Here is a 20,974-nt window from a genome sequence, read left to right as displayed (position 1 = left end):
TAGCCATTTTTCCCAAGGAACACATACATATTTTCAACAAGCACATGAAAAGATGCTTAATATAACCAATCATGAGGGAAGAACAAATGAAAACCACAATGAAGTATCACCTCATCCTGTTAAAATGGCTATTATCAAAAAGACAAGAAATAACAAGTGTTGGCAAGGATGTGGAGAAAAGGAAACACTTGTGCATTGTTGGTGTGAGTGTAGATTGATGCAGCCACTATGCAACACAGTACGGAGGTTCCTCAAAAAATTAAAAATAGAACTACCATATGATCCAGCAAGTCCACTTCTGGGTATTTATCTGAAGGAAATAAAATCACTATCTGAAAAAGATATCTGCACCCTATGTTCACTGTAGCATTATTTAAAAAGCCAAGACAGAAAAACAATCTAAGTGTCCTACAATGGATGAATGGATAAGAAATATGGTACATATATACAATGGAAAATTATTCAGCCATAAAAAAGGAAATTTTGCCATTTGTGACCACATGGATGGACATTGAGGGCATTATGCTAAGTGAAGTAAGTTAAACAGAAAGACAAATACTGTATGATCTTATGTGTGAAACCTAAGAGCAAAAAACAAAAAATCTGAACTCATAGGTACAGAGTGCAAATCCGAGGGGCTGGGAGTTGGCAAAATGAGTAAAGGGGGTAAAAAAAATACAAAATTCCAGCTATAAAATAAATAAGTCAGAGGAGTTAAGATGGTGGAGGAGTAGGAGGACATGGAATTCATCTCTCTCCACAGATGCATCAGAAGCATCTATAGATGCAACAATTCTCACAGGACACTGGCTGAAAACTAGCAGAAGATCTTGGACACCAGAAAGGACTATAAACATCCCTGCATAACTGGGTAGGACAAAAAAAAAAAAAAAAAGAAGGGATAAGGAGGAGGAGAGGAAGCAGGACAGAACCTGCACCCTGGCATGGGGGAGCTGAAGCAGAGGAGAGATTCCCGAATTTGGGGAAAACCCCTCTCTGAAGGGGAAACACCCTCTCCGGGGACAGAAGGGAAGCATTTGAGGCTGTTGGAAGAGGGTGAAGTGGCCGATCTATGGCAGACGAGACAGAGTGAGAAATACACAGACGGTCCGTACTGCAGCTGTACATGCTCCAGACTGGGACGTGTGTTCACAGGTGTGCAAGGGGGCTGAGAGCTGGAGCATGGGGATTGGAGAACAGGCCTGGAGCAAGAACTGTTGTTGGCTGTGGGAAGATGGACTGAGGGGATGGGAGGGAGGAAATCTGCAGCAGGGAATTCCTACAGAGGAAGACCAGATAGCCATGGAAGCAGGGCACTATTGCTGAGTCACATGCAGGGGGAGGAACCACTATTGTAGCCTCTCTTTCTCCACTTGCCGGCGCCTGCTGATGGACAATACAAGAAGCCATCTCAGGGCAGGCTCTTGTGTGCTGGCTGACAAGCAATAATAAAAGCCCCCTCAAGGCTGGCACTCACACTCTGGCTGCAGGGCAATTAAAAAAAAAAACCCTCCCAGGGCCGGCCCTCATGCACCATATGTCAGGCACCAGAAAAGGCCCTCACTAGGGCCATATCTCTTGCACCCCTGGCAGCCAGATTCCCTGCGCATTTGATGCCAGCAGGGCTGCTGCAATCCAAGCAGTCATACCACCTCTGCACCCAGTCCTCACTGGGGCAGATCCAAGAGCTCCAAGGAAGCCTCAGGACAAGACTCCTGTGGGTGAACCACATGCAGAGGTGGGGATAAAACCAAGCAGAACCCCAGGGACGGGGCGACTGAGGAAGGAGATCAAAAATATTTCCATAAGCTGTACAAGCTGCAGATTTAATCCTCACAATCAGCTAGGTAGACCCTGCATCTATGGAATATCTGAGTAGACAATGAGTGTTCCCACAAATGAAAGCAGTCTAGCTCTGGCAGCTGTGGACTTTGGGGGCAAACACATGCAGGAATTGGGCCAGATCAGAGTCTAAGTGGTCCCCACAATGCCCACAGCAGGTCCAGAGACCAGCCCAGAGGCAGAGGAGGGGCTCTTGGGGAGGCAGAGGGGGGCTGTGTCTCATAGCATGTGCCAGGACACTTACAGCTGAGACCCCAGGGAAACATAATTATTACTTTTAATTTTATTATGTTTTGATTCATTCTGTCATTGGTTCTGGCTTGTTTGGGGTTTTTTTTCTTTCTTTTGTTTGTTTGTTTGTAGTTGTTTTAGTTTTTTTTTTTAGTCTTTTGGGATCTTCGTGTTTTATAACAAATTTTTTATTTTATTTTTTTATATCTTTCAATTTTTACTTTGCTTTTCTGTTGTTCTGTGTTCTTTTCCTTATTTTTTTCTTCTTTCTTTAATATATCTTTTATTTATTTTTTTATATTTCCATTTCTACTTTTCTCTTCTGTTGTCCTGTGTTTTTTACCATTCTATTTTATTTTACTATTATTCTTTTAAATCATTTTTATCGGTTTGTTCTGTTTCCTTGCTTTATTCTTCAGTTGGCACACTGCTTTGGTTTTGTTTTTACGTTTTATATATTTGTTAGTTTTGATCCTAATTGTTTGATTTAATTTTTGAGTTATTCAATTTGTCTTGTTGTTCTCTTGCTTTTTGTTTTATCTGGTTCTGTTTTTGTTTCTTTTGCATGTGTGTGTGTTTCCTTGCTTCTGTTTTTGTTTGTTTGACTTTGTTTTTACCATTTCTCTGGGGTTTTGTTTGTCTTTTATTTTTCTTTAATATATGTTCTATTTTATTTTTTTATATTTCTTTTTCTACATTGCTTTTCTGTTGATCTGTCTTCTTTCCCCTTTCTCGTTTTCTCTTTCTTTTTTTAAATCATTTTTGTTGGTTTGTTTTGTTTCTTTGCTTCATTCTTCAGTTGGCACTCTGCTTTGGTTTTGTTTTTCGGTTTGTTTCTGTCAGTTTTCTTTTTAATTGTTTAATTTCGTTCTGCGGTTCTTTACTTTGTCTGGTTGTTCTCTTGATTTTTGTTTTATTTGGTTCTGTTTTTGTTTCTTCTGTGTGTGTTTCCTTGTTTCTGTTTTTATTTGTTTGATTTTACTTTTTACCATTTGTCTGGGGTTTTGTTAGACTTTTTTTTTTTTTTAATACCCTCTACTGCTGGGATGAGCAATTCACGGGGTCTTAGTTCCTTGACAGGAAATCGGGCCTGAGGCTCTGGGGTGGGAGCACCGAGTCCAGGATGCTGGACCACTAGAGAATTCCCGGCCCAAGGGAAGGTTAATCACTGAGAGCTCTCACAAAGGCCTCTTTCTGAATCCAAGACCTGGCTCCACCCAACTGCCAGCAACCCCAGTGCTGGACGCCTCACACCAAATGACAAACAAGACAGGAACACAAAACAACCCATCAGCACACAGACTACCTAAAGTCATACTAAGCTCACAGACACCCCAAAACACACCACCTGAAATAGCCCTGCTCATCAGAGGTAAAAGACTCAGCTCCACCCAACAGAACGCAGGCACCAGTCTCTCCCATCAGGAAGCCTATGCAATCCACTGGACAAAGCTCACCACCGAGGGCAGAGAACAGAAGCAAGAGGAACTATGACCCCAAAACCTAGGGAAAGGAGACCTCAAATACTGTAAGTTAGACAAAATGAGAAGACAGAGAAATATCTTGCAGGCAAAGGAGCAAGATAAAAAACCACAAGACAAAATAAATGAAGAGGAAATAGGCAAACCACCTGAAAAAGAATTCAGAGTATTGATAGTAAAGATGATCCAAAATCTCGGAAATAGAATGGAGAAAATACAAGAAATGTTTAACAAGGACCTAGAAGAACTAAAGAGCAAACAAACAGTAATGAACAACACAATAACTGAAATTAAAAATATTCTAGAAGGAATCAATAGCAGAATAACTGAGGCAGAAAAACGGATAAGTGAGCTGAAAGATAGAATGGTGGAAATAACTGCTTCAGAGCAGAATAAAGAAAAAAGAATGAGAAGAATGGAGGACAATATCAGAGACCTCTGGGACAACATTAAGCACACTGACACTCGAATTATAGGCATCCCAGAAGGATAAGAAAAAAAGAAAGTGTCTGAGAAAATATTTAAAGAGATTATAGTTGAAAACTTCCCCTAACATGGGAAAGGAAATAGTCAATCAAGCCCAGGAAACTCAAAGAGTCCCATACAGGATAAACCCAAGGAGAAACATGCACAGACACGTATTAATCAAACTAACAAAAATTAAACACAAAGAAAAAATATTAAAAGCAGCAAGGAAAAAGCAACAAATAACATACAAGGGAATCCACACAGGGTGATAAACTGACCTTTCAACAGAAACTCTACAGGCCACAAGGGAGTGGCAAGATATATTTAAAGTGATGAAAGGGAAAAATCTACAACCATGATTACTCTACCCAGCAAGGATCTCATTCAGATTCGATGGAGAAATCAAAAGCTTTATAGACAAGCAAAAGTTAAGAGAATTCAGCACCATCAAACCAGCTTTACAACAAATGCTCAAGGAACTTCTCTAGGCAGGAAACAAAAGACCTACAAAAACAAACCCCAAACAATTAAGAAAATGGTAATAGGAACATACATATCGATAATTACCTTAAATGTAAATGGATTGAATGCTCCAACCAAAAGACACAGACTGGCTGAACGGATGCAAAAACAAGACCAATATATATGATGTCTACAAGAGACCCACTTCAGACACAGGGACATAGGGACACATACAGACTGAAAGTTAGGGGATGGAAAAAGATATTCCATGCAAATGGAAATCAAAAGAAAGCTGGAGTAGCAATACTCATATCAAACAAAATAGACTTTAAAATAAAGACAAGAGACAAGAAAGGACACTACATAATGATCAAGGAATAAATCCAAGAAGATATAACAATTGTAAATATCTATGCACCCAACATAGGAGCAGGTTAATAAATACATAAGGCAAACGCTAACAGCCATAAAAGGGGAAAGCAACAGCAACACAATAACAGTAGGGGACTTTAACACCCCACTTACACCAATGGACAGATCATCCAGACAGAAAATAAACAAGGAAAAACAAGCTTTAAATGACACATTAGACCAGATGGACTTAATTGATATTTATAGACATTCCATCCAAAAACAACAGAATACACTTTCTTCTTAAGTGCACACGGAACATTCTCCAGGATAGATCATATCTTGGGTCACAAATCTAGCCTCAGTAAATTTAAGAAAATTGAAATCATATCAAGAATCTTTTCTGACCACAATTCTCTGAGGCTACATATCAATTACAGGAAAAAAACCTGTAAAAAATACAAACACATGGAGGCTAAACAATACGCCACTAAACAATCAAGAGATCACTGAAGAAATCAAAGAGGAAATCAAAAAATACCTAGAAACAAATGACAATGAAAACATGACAACCCAAAACCTATGGGATGCAGGGAAAGCAGTTCTAAGAGGGAAGTTTATAGCAATACAATCCTACCTCAAGAAACAAGAAAAATCTCCAATAACCAACCTAACCTGATACCTAAAGCATTAGAGAAAGAAGAAGAAAAACAACAACAAAACCCAAAGTTAGCAGAAGGAAAGAAACCATAAAGATCAGATCAGAAACAAATGAAAAAAGAAGTGAAGAAAACAACAGCAAAGACCAATAAAACTAAAAGCTGGTTCTTTGAGAAGATAAAATTGATAACCATTAGCCAGATTCATCAGCAAAAAAGGGAAGAAGACTCAAATCAATAGAATTAGAAATGAAAAAGGAGAAGAAACAACTGACACCACAGAAATACAAAGAATCATGAGAGACTACTACAAGCAACTATATGTCAATAAAAAGGACAACCTAGAAGAAATGGACAAATTCTTAGAAAAGCACAACCTTCCAAGACTGAACCAGGAAGAAATAGAAAATATGAAAGACCAATCACAAGTCCTAAAATTGAAACTGTGATTAAAAATCTTCCAACAGACAAAAGCCCAGAGCCAGATAGCTTCACAAGTGAATTCTATCAAACATTTAGAGAAGAGCTAACACCTTTCCTTCTCACACTCTTCCAAAACATAGCAGAGGCAGGAACATTCCCAAACTCATTCTACGAGGTCACCATCACCCTGATACCAAAACCAGACAAAGATGTCACAAAAAAGAAAACTACAGGCCAGTATCACCAATGAACATAGATGCAAAAATCCTCAACAAAATACTAGCAAACAGAATCCAACAGCACATTAAAAGGATCATACACTATGATCAAGTGGGGTTTATCCCAAGAATTCAAGGATTCTTCAATACATGCAAAAAATCAATGTGATACACCATGTTAACAAATTGAAGGAGAAAACCATATGATCATCTCAATAGATGAAGAGAAAGCTTTTGACAAAATTCAACACCCAGTTATGAGAAAAACTCTCCAGAAGGTAGGCATACAGGGAACTTTCCTCAACATAATAAAGGACATATATGACAAACCCAAAGCAAACATCATCCTCAATGGTGAAAAACTGAAACCATTTCCACTAAGATAAGGAACAACACAAGGTTGCCCACTCTCACCACTATTATTCAACATAGTTTTGGAAGCTTTAGCCACAGCAATCAGAGAAGAAAAACAAATAAAAGGAATCCAAATCAGAAAAGAAGAAGTAAAGCTGTCACTGTTTGCAGATGACATGATAATATACATAGAGAATCCTAAAGATGCTACCAGAAAACTACTAGAGCTAATCAATGAATTTGGTAAAGTAGCAGAATACAGAATTAATGCACAGAAATCTCTTGCATTCCTATATACTAATGATGAAACACTTGAAAATGAAATTAAGAAAACACTCCCATTTACCATTGCAACAAAAAGAATAAAATATCTAGGAATAAACCTACCTAGGGAGACAAAAGACCTGTATGCAGAAAATTATAAGACACTTATGAAAGAAAATAAAGATGATACAAGTAGATGGAGAGATACACCATGATCTTGGATGGGAAGAAAAAACATTGTGAAAATGACTCTACTACCCAAAGCAATCTACAGATTCAACGCAATCCCTCTCAAACTACCACTGGCATTTTTCACAGAATTAGAACAAAAAATTTCACACTTTGTATGGAAACACAAAAGACCCCGAATAGCCAAAGGAATCTTGAGAAAGAAAAATGGAGCTGGAGGAATCAGGCTCCCTGCCTTCAGACTGTACTACAAAGTTACAGTAATCAAGACAGTATGGTACTGGCACAAAAACAGAAATATAGATCAATGGAACAGGATAGAAAGCCCAGAGATAAACCCACACACATACGGTCACCTTATCTTTGATAAAGGAGGCAAGAATATACAGTGGAGAAAAGACAGCCTCTTCAATAATTGGTGCTGGGAAAACTGGACAGCTACATGTAAAAGAATGAAATTAGAACACTCCCTAACACCATACAAAAAAATAAAATCAAAATGGATTAAAGACCTAAATGGAAGGCCAGACACTATAAAACTCTTAGAGGAGAACATAGGCAGAACACTCTATGATAAATCACAGCAATATCCTTCTGACCCACTTCCTAGAGTAATGGAAATAAAAAGAAAAATAAACAAATGGGATCTAATTAAACTTAAAACTTCTGCACAGCAAAGGAAACCATAACAAGACAAAAAGCCGTCAGAATGGGAGAAAATATTTGCAGATGAAGCAACTGACAATGGATTAATCTCCAAAATTTACAAGCAGTTCATGCAGCTCAATATCAAAAAAACAAACAACCCAATCCAAAAATGGGCAGAAGACCTAAATAGACATTTCTCCAAAGAAGACATACAGTTTGCCAACCAATACATGAAAAGATGCTCAACATCACTAATCATTAGAGCAATGCAAATCAAACCACAATGAGGTATCACCTCACACCGGTCAGAATGGTCATCATCAATTAATCTAGAAACAATAAATGCTGGAGAGGGTGTGCAGAAAATGGAATGCTCCTGCACTGTTGGTGGGAATGTAAATTGATACAGCCACTATGGAGAACACTATGGAGGTTCTGTAAAAAACTAAAAATAGAACTACCATACGACCCAGCAATCCCACTGCTGGGCATATACCCTGAGAAAACCATAATTCAAAAAGAGTCATGTATCACAATGTTCACTGCAGCACTATTTATAATCGCCAGGACATGGAAGCAACCTAAATGCCCATCGACAGATGAATGGATATAGAAGATGTGCCACATATATACAATGGAATATTATTCAGCCATAAAAAGGAACGAAATTGAATTATTTGTAGTGAGGTGGATGGACCTAGAGTCTGTCATACAGAGTGAAGTCAGAAAAAGAAAAACAAATACCATATGCTAACGCATATATGTGGAATCTAAAAAACTGGTACTGATGAACCTAGTGGCATGCAGGAATAAAGACACAGACGTAGAGAACTGACTTGAGGACACACGTGGGGAAGGGGAAGCTGGGACGAAGTGAGAGAGGAGCATTGACATATATACACTACCAAATGTAAAATGGATGGCTAGTGGGAAGTTGCTGCATAGCACAGGGGGATCAGCTCAAAGCTTTGTGATGACCTAGAGTGGTAGGGAGGGTGGGAGGGAGTCTCAAGAGGGAGGGGATACACGGATATATGTATACATATAGCTGACTCACTTTGTTGTATAGCAGAAACACAACACTATAAAGCAATTATACTCCTTTAAAGTGTAAAAAATAAAAAATTTAAAAAAGGAAAAAATAAGTCATGAGATGTAATGTACAGCATGGTGACTATAGTTAATAATACTGTATTGTACATTGAAAATTGCTAAAAGAATAGATCTTAAAAGTCCTCATTACTAGAAAAACTTGTAAGTATGTGTGGTGATGGATGTTAAGATTTATTTTTATATACAAATATTTAATCATTGTTATAAACCTGAAACGAATATAGTGTTATATGTAAAATACATCTCAATAATAAAATAAAACACTTCTGGAATTTGTTATCCATATTTATTTTTCCTTATGAGTAGTTTGCAAATTGTAGTGTTCTCTAGCTGTGCGAAAGGTGTGGATCATGTGTGGCTTTATTTGCTTTTGGTTGTTCTGTATAGTTTACAGAGGATGTGTAAAGAGATTTGGGTTTTGGTGAGTTCCATTATTTCCAAAATGTTTCCCCTTAGCCAACCGACTTCAGGAATCCCCATAATACAAAAGATTGAGCAAAGGACGGCAGTATAGCACAAAGTTCTTTAGACTGTGATATGCCATTTCCACTTGATGGTGGTGCTGCTGGACTTGTACGTGGTGATAAAGTAACACCCAGTTCATGCGGGTCAGTCTCTATTAAGCCAAATCAAGAGCTAAGACCTGTTTTCCAGAAGGAGGAGAATTATTTGCCTAAAATAACACAACTTTGTTTCAAATCTTAGAGGTCTTCATTGTTTTTACTATCAGAGATTATACATGCTTCACGCACACATAATAATTAGTGACACATTTCAAGTATGTTAAACCCATTGAGTCAAAATTGGTGAAGTGAATAGCTGATTGCATTGCTGCATTTACCACATGTGTTTATTTTGCCCTAGATCCCTACTCAAAACCCATTAACTTCTGGTCACTCAGTAAATACATCAGTGTAGTTTTTCCTAATGTGTTTTTGTTTGGATATGGTTCACTAAAGATCTTCATTTTGTTTCTGAGAACAGATATGTCTTTTTAGTTAAAAGAAATTTAGATAAAATATAGGTTAGATAGATAGATAGATAGATAGATAGATAGATTTATCATAGCACTGTGTCTGAAGTAAAGGAAACTTTTAAAGTGTGATCTTGTATGCTTTCCTCATAATCATTTAGATTTTTGTAATCCTTCCACAGTTTGGTGTGCAAATATATAAGCACATACAAATGTTTTCTCCCTCTTTACCCAAAATACATCATAGGATCTTACACACATATTTCGGAAACTTGCTTTTTTCACATCTCTCGTTCTATATTAGGAATAAAGAGTATTCTTATTCTTTTGTACAACCTTTTATTATGCACCAATAAATTTATTATTTTACTTAATCAGTCCCCTAATGATGGGTATTTGGGTTAAAAAACTATTTCAATGAATAGTGTTTTACACATACCATTTCGCACACATATGCAAGTATATCCCAGAAGTAGGATTGCTGGATCAAAAGATTTAAGTATTTGTAATTTTGGATGATAGCTGCCAAATTGTTCTCTACACCAGTTTATAATCCCACCAGCAATGTATGAGAATGCTCATTTCCTTCAATGCCTCCAAAGGTTTAACAACCTTTTGAATTTCTGCAAATCTGAGTTTTTAGTTTGCATTTTTCTTATGAGTGAGATAAAGCACCTTTTCATACATTTAAGGGCCATCTGTCATCTGCCTTCATACATTTTGTGCATTTTCCTCTTGAGTGGATGATCTTTTTATTGAAATTTAGAAACATTAGAGATTAGCCCTTTGTGAAACAATTTGCCATTATTGTTCAAGTTCATCATTTGTCTTTTGACACGACCCACGGCACTTTCTTGCCACACAGGCTTTCCTTTTTAAATTGGACTTACCAAATTTTTCTATTATGGCCTCTAGATTTTGAGTCATAGTTAGGGAAAACTTTCCCACTCCAATATTGTAAAAGAAAAACTAAAGAGAGGTAAGGTTAAACTTTCTGCATAACCTTTCTTTCTGCTTACAAGGGATTTTATGCAAGCCAAGGGATCATGGCTACTTAGTAGAACATCTCAGCCACAGCCCCTGGCACAAAATTGTACAAAGAATTTGATAAAGGGCTGTCTTTAGAAGTGTTTCCCTGCCCAATGAGCTGCATGATATAGCTAAGAAACTTACCAATAATGGCTGTGGTCGATAGCTTATTATAGAGCCTGTGCTACAAGAATTAATGCAGCAAATAATTAGTAGCTATGTTCACAAGTCAAATGAAATTTCATATGCAGTATGAATAAAACTGCTCAACCATAACATCATAGAAAGAGACAGTGCTTGATATGAACGCACTGATTTATATATTTCTGGTTGAAGGGGGCAGAAGGAATGAAAAACCAGTACAAATAAATGACTACTATATTCTTTATATAATTATACCTAAACAATATAGTCTACCATTTGAGTGCCTTCTACTTAGCAAGTGTTTTACCTTTAACATTATAAGGTTTATTTATATCATGATTATACAGATTTGAAAGTATGGCTCAGAGAGATTAAAAAATGTGTACAAGTTCAAAGAGCTGTTACTTGGCAGAAGTGGTAATCAAACCTGATGCCAAAGCTTATACGTTTCCCACCATATAACTATGGACCTCCAAATACACTATGTGGTCAGTAAGCTCTCTGAATTGTTTGCGATATACAATTGACCCTTGAAGAATGCAGGGGTTGGGGGTGCCCACCCTCTAGCACCCATGGTTCCATACTGGCTGATTCAACCAACCATGGATGGTGTACTACTAGAGTACGTATTTATTGAAAAAATAATCCATGTATTAAGTGGACCTGTGCAGTTCAAACCCATATTGTTCAAGGGTCAACTGTGTAATATTTTAAGTGAAAAAGTTATGTGGGAACTTGTAATTATTATTATTTGGGCCATTCCAAATGTTTCTATGAAAAACTAAGTTGTCTGTTTATCTTCTGGTTTGCAATCTGAGTCACCTCTGCATCCCAAGGGTATTTCCACAGTAGCTAATGAAATAAATACTCGTTATGTTTGCTGAAGGAGTGATATGAACATGTGAGTCACGGGAGTTAAAACTGTAAAATCAGATGTCAGAAAAAAATTAATGCTAGTTAAGTATAATGTCTATGCTCATTTAAATTAGAAGATCTAAGGCAGTAACCTGGAAAGTATTACGTATAGTTAGATGGAATGATCTTTCTTTAGAGGATGAAAAAAGAAACTAATTTACTCTCCAATAACTTCTGCTAGAAAAAACTTTAGTAGAAGAAATATATGCAACTATTTCATATTCTATTAATGAAAACCCTATACCCCATACAATGAGTTGATCAATAAAGTTAATGTCTGGTATTCTAAGAGGAAAGATTTTTGTCTCTATAAATTATGCAAACCGCCATTAGAAACTGATTACAGATGTAAAATAGATGCTAAACTATTAAACAGTCCAAATGACCTGGATTCATTAATTATTCATTAAAAAGTGAAGGAAACGTCACTGGGTTCATGAACAAAGTATTTCTATTGGTCCCTGAAAAGGACTTTGGTTACGTTTCACAAAACTATTAATTTTCTTTCTGCAGTATCCTTTGCTTTGGTCCCAATGAAGACACTGAGCCTATGTATACCAAGTAGGGGAAATCGTTCTCAGAAGGTCAAGGCGATTGTGAGAGCTAATTTTTTTGTGCATACTAATAAACAAAAGTGAAACACGTGCATATTAGAAGCATCGTATATTTAATGTCAAAGAACTTGAATTCAAGTACAAAAATTAACACATGATTTCAACATTAAAAACCGTAACACTTATTACTCAAAGAACTATACAGTGAATATCAAAAACACAAATGGAGCATAACTATAAAAACCTTAAATACATTAACAGCAAAATTATAATGTATTTCTACAACAAACAATTAACTAAAATATTTATAGTTATTTTCAAGGACCACAATGGTAGATTGCTTTTTCTTTAGTACTGCACAAAATCTGCGTCTTAATCTTTTTGCCCTTCATTTCTTTCTACATAATAGTTAGATGCTTCTGTTTATATAATTGTTCTAATCGCTAATACAGATAGTGATCCTTGGTAATCAAATCTAGTGTAACCATTGTCTGCAAGTGCTTTAATACTTGAGAAACTCTATTTAGCAAAGGTATAATGAAAAAATTTAATGTAAACTTCTGGGTTCTACTGACCACTCAGGAATCAGAAGTTATTTAAAATCCCAAAAGTTTAAAAAGAACAGCAGTTTGTTATAACTTTATCAAGAGAAATCACTAAGTAACTTTTTAAACTTAGCATTTTTAAAAGTTTTACAATGGGAGGTTATTCTGAATTGTGACTGATATTTACTATGTTGAAATAAATATATAATTATCATTTTAAAACCAAATGTACAAACCCGATTCTAAAATAAAACAGTATTTTAATTTGCATGTTTTACAAGGAAACTTTCATACCCCTGTTTATAATATTTTCTTCAGAAGAATGAGGCCTGATTGGAGATATATAGCCGCTGTCCAACATGGCTGCCATTAGCAAGTGATACTGTTGGTGACAAGGGATAGCTTGGATAAGAATAAGGCCTTGAAGTGTAAGGAAGCAGGCTGGGAGGCCCAGAAGAGAGGGTAGCACTAACAGGGGAAAGACTATTTATTGAGCTGCGACGGAAATTGTAGTCTGTAAATAAATACGTAACAATTATGCTTCACATCTTTATGGTTACAAATTTAATTCAAAGAAACAAAGCATTAAAACTATAATCACAGTTTAACATAATGTTCTAACATTCAAAATCCTGATAATCTTATATTGCTGGTAAAGACTGTTTCAGCATTCACTGCATTGCAAATCCTGATAATTTCATCAGTCAGTATTACGTAAACTTTCACTGACACAATGCTTCAGAGATCTTACTAGAATGCATTCTTGGATATCTATTAATTGTTTTGTGTCTTTATGATCACCGAAAAAGAGAACCTCTGATTTCTCTTGCTCTATCCACAAGGAAGCTCCTTTTAAATCTGGTACTGACACTACGGGATCGTCCAAGAAGAAAAGATATAAAACAGTGAATTCATATTTGCTTCTTTTTTGAAACTGTATTAGGTATCAAACCAGCAGACATATTTACCCCTGGACTGCAAAAACTGTCTAATATTTCATTATTTAAATACTAATGTAAACATTTATACAACCCCACAAACCAATTTAACATTAGAATCCTACTGGTACCATAAAACAGTAAAATGAATCACCTTTATAAAATAAACTTCAAGAAACCATTATCAACTTACAGTACAGAAAAATCCAAAAATTAAACCAAATTATTTCTTTAGAAACCAACATTTGAAATACTACTGTTCCACAATAAACATTCATCTTATGTATCAATAATTTCCTGCTTCATTAGTTATAATGTTTATAGATGTGTGTGAGTACTAAAGACCAAATTTGTAAATCCTGTACTTTCCAAAAACTCAACTATGTTCTTTGGTGTAGAGTAAGCCAAGGGTGTGAAAATGACTATGAAGTGATTATTTATAAAAGGTATGGTGTTTCTAGGAACAGAAGAAATTAGGTCATCTAATGCACAGGTAAAGTTTTTCTATATTTTCCTGGTGCTATAAATGAGGCCTAAAAATGAATGTTAACTTAGTATTGTCATGGGACTTAATATTAAGCCAACAGGAATGAGATCAACTGCAGGAGAATAAGTTCAAGCAACATCAGAAAGGACCTAGTTAAGAAAAAAAATGGAAAAAATAAAAATCAGTTAAATATAGGTTTAATTTCTAGCCTGTAAAACTCTAATTAGAATAATTTTATAACCTTTTTATTTTTATTAATGGTACCATAAGATCAATAAAAGCAGTTTGTTCCAAGAAGACATAAATACATTCAAGGCATACAGTTCAAAATATTTTCAGTATTTTGAAACTGGATAAGGAATGACTTTGACACCATTTGCTTTTCTAATATCCAAAAGTAGGATAACTCTAGGTATTAGAGAACTTTTTTTCTTCTCTTAATGGATCCACTTTGCCTGAAGCGTTATGGCATTGAGTATAAACAAAAACCTTAGTGTTCCTGATAATTCAAATAATTGCTAAAAAAAAAAGTTCTGATTCTCTCCTTCTAAACGTTATCACGCAAATACAATAAATTCCTTATTAAGCAGGTATATATAACTAGCTCTTTCAAATTTTAACAGTGTGGTATAGACAACATGATTTAGAAGAACAGGTCTTTAAATAGTTATACTTCTGTGTGTGGGGAAATGTAGTTTTCAGAGAAATCACCTTCACTTTGGGTTTATATCCATTTAAGATCTAATGCAGCCCATTCATGAAATGTGGATAAAAAAGAGATCTTCAGGAGAAGATTTCACAAAGAAGATAGACAGACAACTGGCTACTAGCAGAGTGCTTATCAGGTCTGAAAATTTGTATTTCTGATATTCCCCTGATGTAAACCTTCAATTTACAAATACCCTAACGGACTGTTTTATTCTCACATTTTTAAGGAGACTAAAGTATCATATTAAAAGTTCACTTTGATGACTTTATTCATAGAGGATAAATCAAGAAAAAAAATTTCCCCCTAATACTACAAAGATTAGGAAATGAAAAGCTTCAGATGTTTATAAGCATTTCAAAAATAAATTTTTACAATTTAAGAATCTAAATATATTTGGGAAAAATCTGGGTGATTAGAAAATATAATACATGTCAAACTTGAGACAATAACTGTGAGATAAACCTAGATGAACCATGTTTTCCCCTAACATACAACTTACATATCACAGACAATAAAAATCAGAAAACATCACTGATTAACAAATTAACAAATGAATTAAAATTCCTAACATATACTTACTTGCCCACCCCTGCTTTTTCTTCCCAATGAACATCCTTAGCTCTTCAATCCCACTGTTTCTGCCTCAGACTGGGATATTACTCCCCTTTCCCCCTCTTCTTAAGGGAATGATACAGAGCCAATTTCAGAATTTAAGTTTTACACTGAGAATTATTCAACTGTCTTAATTAACACTTTTTAAACTGAGGTACAATTTACATACAATAAAATGCATACATCCTATGTGTTCATTTCAGTGAGTTCTGATAACTGTATAAACCTATGTAACCAACACCCAAAGCAAGATATAAAACATGTCCATCAATCTAGAAGTTCCCATTATCCATTCCAGTCAAGAGCCCTTCTGGTTGCCGCAACTAGAGAAAGCCCTCGCACAGAAACGAAGACCCAACACAGCCATAAAAAAAAAAAAAAAAAAAAAAAAAAAAAGCTGGAGCGCAGCAACGAAGACCCAATGTAGCCATAAATAAATAAATCCAGTAATTATATATATCCTGAAAAATACGACTATTAGGCATTACAATTTGGGGGTAAAAAAAGTGCTAACTTGTTAAATGCTAACAATAAAAAAAAAAAAAAAAAAGAGCCCTTCTGTTGGAGGCAACCACTTTCTGATTTCTATCACTATAGCTTAGTTTTGACTGTTCTTGGACTTCATATAAAATGTATTCTTAAAGTATTTTTTAAAGTCTTCTCTCAACATAATTTCTAAGATTCATTCATATTGTATATATCAGTAGCTTGTTCCTTTTTATTGTTCAGTAGTATACCATTGAATGAATATACCACAATTTCTTTATCTGCTCACACTCACCTGTTGATAAAGATTTAGGTTGTTTCTAAATTTTGACTATTATGGATAAAGCTGTTATGCACATTCTTATACAAGTCCTTTTGTGGATACATATTTTCATTTCTTTGGGGTAAATAAGTAAGAGTAGAATTGCTGGGTGGTAGGTTAGAGATAGATACTGCCGAACAGTGCACTCTGACTATTTTTACACTCACATCAATAAAATATGAGAGCTCCAGTTGCTCCAAACGCTCACCAACATTTGTTATTGCCAGTGTTTTTAATCATCGCTATTCCAGTGATATGAATGGTATCTCATTTTGGCTTTAATTTGGATTTCCCTTATGACTAATAATGTGTTTAGTGACCATTTGAACATCTTCTTTAGTAAAGTATCTGCTCAAGCCTTTTTTTTTTTAATTTTATTTATTTATTTATTTGGCTGTGTTTGGTCTTCGTTTCTGTGCGAGGGCTTTCACTAGTTGCGGCAAGCGGGGGCCACTCTTCATCGCGGTGCGCGGGCCTCTCACTATCGTGGCCTCTCTTGTTGCGGAGCACAGGCTCCAGATATGCAGGTTCAGTAGCTGTGGCTCATGGGCCCAGCTGCTCCGCGGCATGTGGGATCTTCCCAGACCAGGGCTCGAACCCGTGTCCCCTGCATTAGCAGGCAGATTCTCAACCACTGCGCCACCAGGGAAGCCCTGTTCAAGCCTTTTGATCATTCTTACTAGTTTTGTCTTTTTACCGTTGATATCAATAAAGTTTTTGACTAATTAGATTCTCTAAATCAAAATATTAAATAGTAATAGGTTGAGTCCTCGGAAATCTCTAATTCAAACCACCTCTTTCACTGAAGAATATTACAGACAAAAGATGGTTGATTAAGTGACTGTTCCATATTCCCACAGTTAAATTGAGAAAAAAACAAATTAAAAATTAGGCTTCCCAGTTCCTAGGAAAGTATTATTTCCACTTGATTAAGCTTTTTTACTCTGGCAATCTTCTCAAAACTGGGTTGAGAGAAAGCGTTTCAAAAGGTTGTTGTGGTGCTTCTCTGGTGGCGCAGTGGTTGAGAATCTGCCTGCCAATGCAGGGGACACGGGTTCAAGCCCTGGTCTGGGAAGATCCCACATGCCGCAGAGCAACTGGGCCCGTGAGCCACAATTACTGAGCCTGCGCGTCTGGAGCCTGTGCTCCGCAAGAAGAGAGGCCACGATAGTGAGAGGCCCGCGCACCGCGATGAAGAGTGGCCCCCACTTGCCACAACTAGAGAAAGCCCTCGCACAGAAACGAGGACCCAACACAGCCAAAAAAAAAAAAAAAAAAAAAAGGTTGTTGTGCGTAGGGGGAGAGAAATAAAGTAGAGGGCGCTCTAAGCTACCTGGCTTCTGCTTGAGCCTACCCACGCCCACACTTCCCACTTCAACTCACACAGCTCTGCACTCCCTTGCTTTATGTGCTAAACTTTTATGTAACACTTCATTTGAAGAAAAGACCCTTCTGCACAAAAATAAAAAACGTATGAGAGTAACTTGCTCTAATATAACGCTTTAATATAATTATTAGAGATAACATTTTGATCAAATCCTCTAAAATTTCATATTTATATGTTGAATGGATACATTTTTACAGAATAACTTTGACCTATATTAAGACTAGTAAATAGGCTTAACCTTAAGTGCCAATTCTAATTAAGCAGTAATCGCTAAAAGGACTGTGGGTTCCAAAAGATTCTGAAGCTGTGTCTGGAATGAGCAAGAAAGTGAGTAGTAACTGTAGTGCCACATCTGACATGGGCGCAAGAGCAGAGCCTGGCAGCACATTCATCACCTGCTTGCCAGTCCCGCCTCTGCAGCGATTATAATTTGGTCTCCTACCTTTCTCTGTCCAGCACAAGAGACGAATACCACCAATATGTTCCTCAGTGAAAACTAAGCAATAGATATATACTGATTTACTCTCTTCTTGTTTGTCCCTTTTTTGTTTCTAATTCTCTTACACCTCTTGACCGAACATCACAGATTCTCTAGCTGCTTTTGTTTCATATGGAGAGGGAAACCCTTAATAGAGACTTTAAAGTGAGTTCAGTTGAAAGTGTCTTCTCATACTAATCTTTTTCTTTTAGTTTGTTTCTGACCAGATATTCTTTAAACTGATTTTCCATTAGAAAGTAAATTCTTCATAATTGGTTTTTTACTTTTCCTTGTTAGCTCTGAGTTCTACCTTCACACCCACCCCCTCTCTTTTTGATGCACCTTTTTAAAGTGTACAATTCAGTGGTTTTTAGTATATTCACAAAGTTGTGCAACCAAACTCCACTATCCAGAACATTTTCATCACCCTCAACAGAAACTCTGCACAATCTAGCAATCGCCCCCCATTCCCTCTCCGCCAGACCCAGCAACCACTAATTTTTCTGTTTCTATAGATTTGCCTATTCTGGATTTTTCATATAAAAGGAATCATAATTTATGTGGTCTTTTTTAACTGGCTTCTTAGCATAATGTTTTCAAGGTTCATCCATGTAGTATGTATCAGAACTTCATTCCTTTTTATAACCACTGTATGGAGATACTGCATTTTGTTTATCCATTCATTAGTCAATGGACATCCAGGTTGCTTCCACCGTTTGGCCGTTAGGAATAATGTCGCTAAGGAATAATATGCACAAGATTTTGTGTGGACATATGTCTTCAATTCTCTTGAGTAAATAACTAGGAATGGAATTGCTGGGTCATATGGTAAACTCTATGTTTAACTTTCTGAGGTATTGCCAAATATTTTCCAAGGCAGCTGTACCATTTTAACACTCCCAACAGCAATGTATAAGGGTGAAGCACCTGATATTTTGACCTATGAAATACATTTCCCACTTTAATACATATTTTAAGCATTTCTTTAGATTTCTGTGAGATCTTTATTAAAATTTTTGAAAAAAATTCATTTTACTATTTTACTATTTCATTTTACTATTTTACTACATTTTACTACTAAAATAGTAAAATTTCATTTTACTATTTTACTATTTCATTTTACTATTTACTATTTACTATTTCAATTTCTAACATTCCAAGAGCCATAACTATAATAACTCAATAACCTTCTTTTACTGAACCACTGAATTTCATCTGCAAAACAAGTTTTTGGTAACAGTATTTATTATACATACAAAGACAGAGATTTACAAAAATCATCTGTATTAGAATATTATTAACATTTATCATTTATTATTTTGTACTTTCTCCTAGTACAGAAGACCAAGAGCTAACTATAAGGCAGAGGAAAGAATTTTCAGAGTTGGTAATTATTAAGCAACTTATAACCTATGAAATATTTAAAAATCATTAACTATAAATTTTTAAGTGATACTTTTGGCTGGAATACACTAGTATTATCAAATTTACTGGCATTCTTACTTCATTTACTTTCCCTACTTCAATTCAATTTTTAAAAAGTATTTTTATTGTCTACTTAATTTTTCCTATCAGGTGACTGACAGCAAAGGGCAAAAAGTAGACGTGCAATGACCAATATTTTTTCTAAGACTAGGCCCACAGGGTAACTCAGGCCACTATTTCTGTTTTAAGATGATTTATAGGAGGGTTTGAGTATGATAATCTTAGTAACAGGTGGCTGGATAAGAAAATTATTGTCTATAACTGTTTCCTTATAAGGTTCTAATTAATTAGTTCTCTGATTTTACTAGATGATTATATTTTTCAGATTCAATTTTGGGGGAAAAATCATCTATTTCTGTTTTCAACTAAATTATTTTTTTAATTTACAACGTATTTTCCCATATAATTTTGAAAGAGTGATTTGGATTTTAAATTCTTACTCTGAAACTTTGATATTGTATAACAATCATAAACATATACTTTGTCAGATATCAGTACTTTTATTTTTAAGAAATTACAGCCGTTTCATTCTAAATTATCTCTAAAGATTATAATTTAAACCTTCAAAAACAAGGGTTTGAAATCCTAGAAAATGCAAACTAATGTCACTATAGTGACAGTAATCAGTTCAGTGGTTGCCTGGGAAAGAGAGTAGAAGGAGGAATGGATTATAGTAGAGGTGATAGAAATGTTTATTTTCTTGATTATGGTGTCATTTCACAGACTTATACATAAAGCAAAACTGACCAAAGTGTACACTTTAAATATGTGCATTTCATTGTATTTCAATTATACCTCAAAAAAGTTATAAAGAAATCCCAAGTGTTTCTGTAGGTTAGTTTAAATGTTTCTCAAATGACATCGCACACAATTCAAGTACCCTGTCAAAACAAGAATCCCTTAGGCCAAAAAACATTGGAAAAATTTTAGGAAAGATGGGTTTAACAGCTAAACAAATTGCTACTACAATTATTCAGGATGCTAACATGCATTATGATTTCCAAGGGGAGTATACATAGTACATGGTTCTTCCCAAACTTGACCATAGAAACAGTTATTTCACTCAACAACTTGGCAAATCAGTTTGGGAAGAACTTTTAATAGGGATACTATATAATGGGAAAACATTAAAAACAAATCAGAAAAATTCTTAAAATACATTAAACACAGCAATTACAAACTCAAATGCCTTCAGAGGCCAAGATGT

General features: G+C 35.6%; 1 protein-coding gene across 2 annotated transcripts in view; it reads right to left on the bottom strand.

Moving 5' to 3' along the window:
- Nucleotides 1-12,416: 12,416 nt before the first annotated feature.
- Nucleotides 12,417-20,974, bottom strand: part of RBM46 (RNA binding motif protein 46) — a 45,923-nt gene continuing 37,365 nt past the window's right edge. Inside the window, exon 5 of one of the 2 annotated variants that reach the window (XM_036853274.1) lies at nt 12,417-13,377. In XM_036853274.1, the coding sequence (XP_036709169.1) occupies nt 13,178-13,377 (200 nt within the window). In that variant the 3' untranslated portion in view covers nt 12,417-13,177. Of the gene's footprint in view, nt 13,378-13,718; nt 14,438-20,974 lie in introns of those variants that run through there. The other variant, XM_036853275.1, reaches the window with a different exon arrangement.

The sequence above is a fragment of the Balaenoptera musculus genome, chromosome 5, assembly GCF_009873245.2.
Source record: "Balaenoptera musculus isolate JJ_BM4_2016_0621 chromosome 5, mBalMus1.pri.v3, whole genome shotgun sequence".
In the NCBI taxonomy this organism is placed as follows: Eukaryota; Metazoa; Chordata; class Mammalia; order Artiodactyla; family Balaenopteridae; genus Balaenoptera; species Balaenoptera musculus.
Note: the sequence above shows the minus strand (reverse complement) of the source record. Positions and strands in the feature narration are given on the sequence as shown.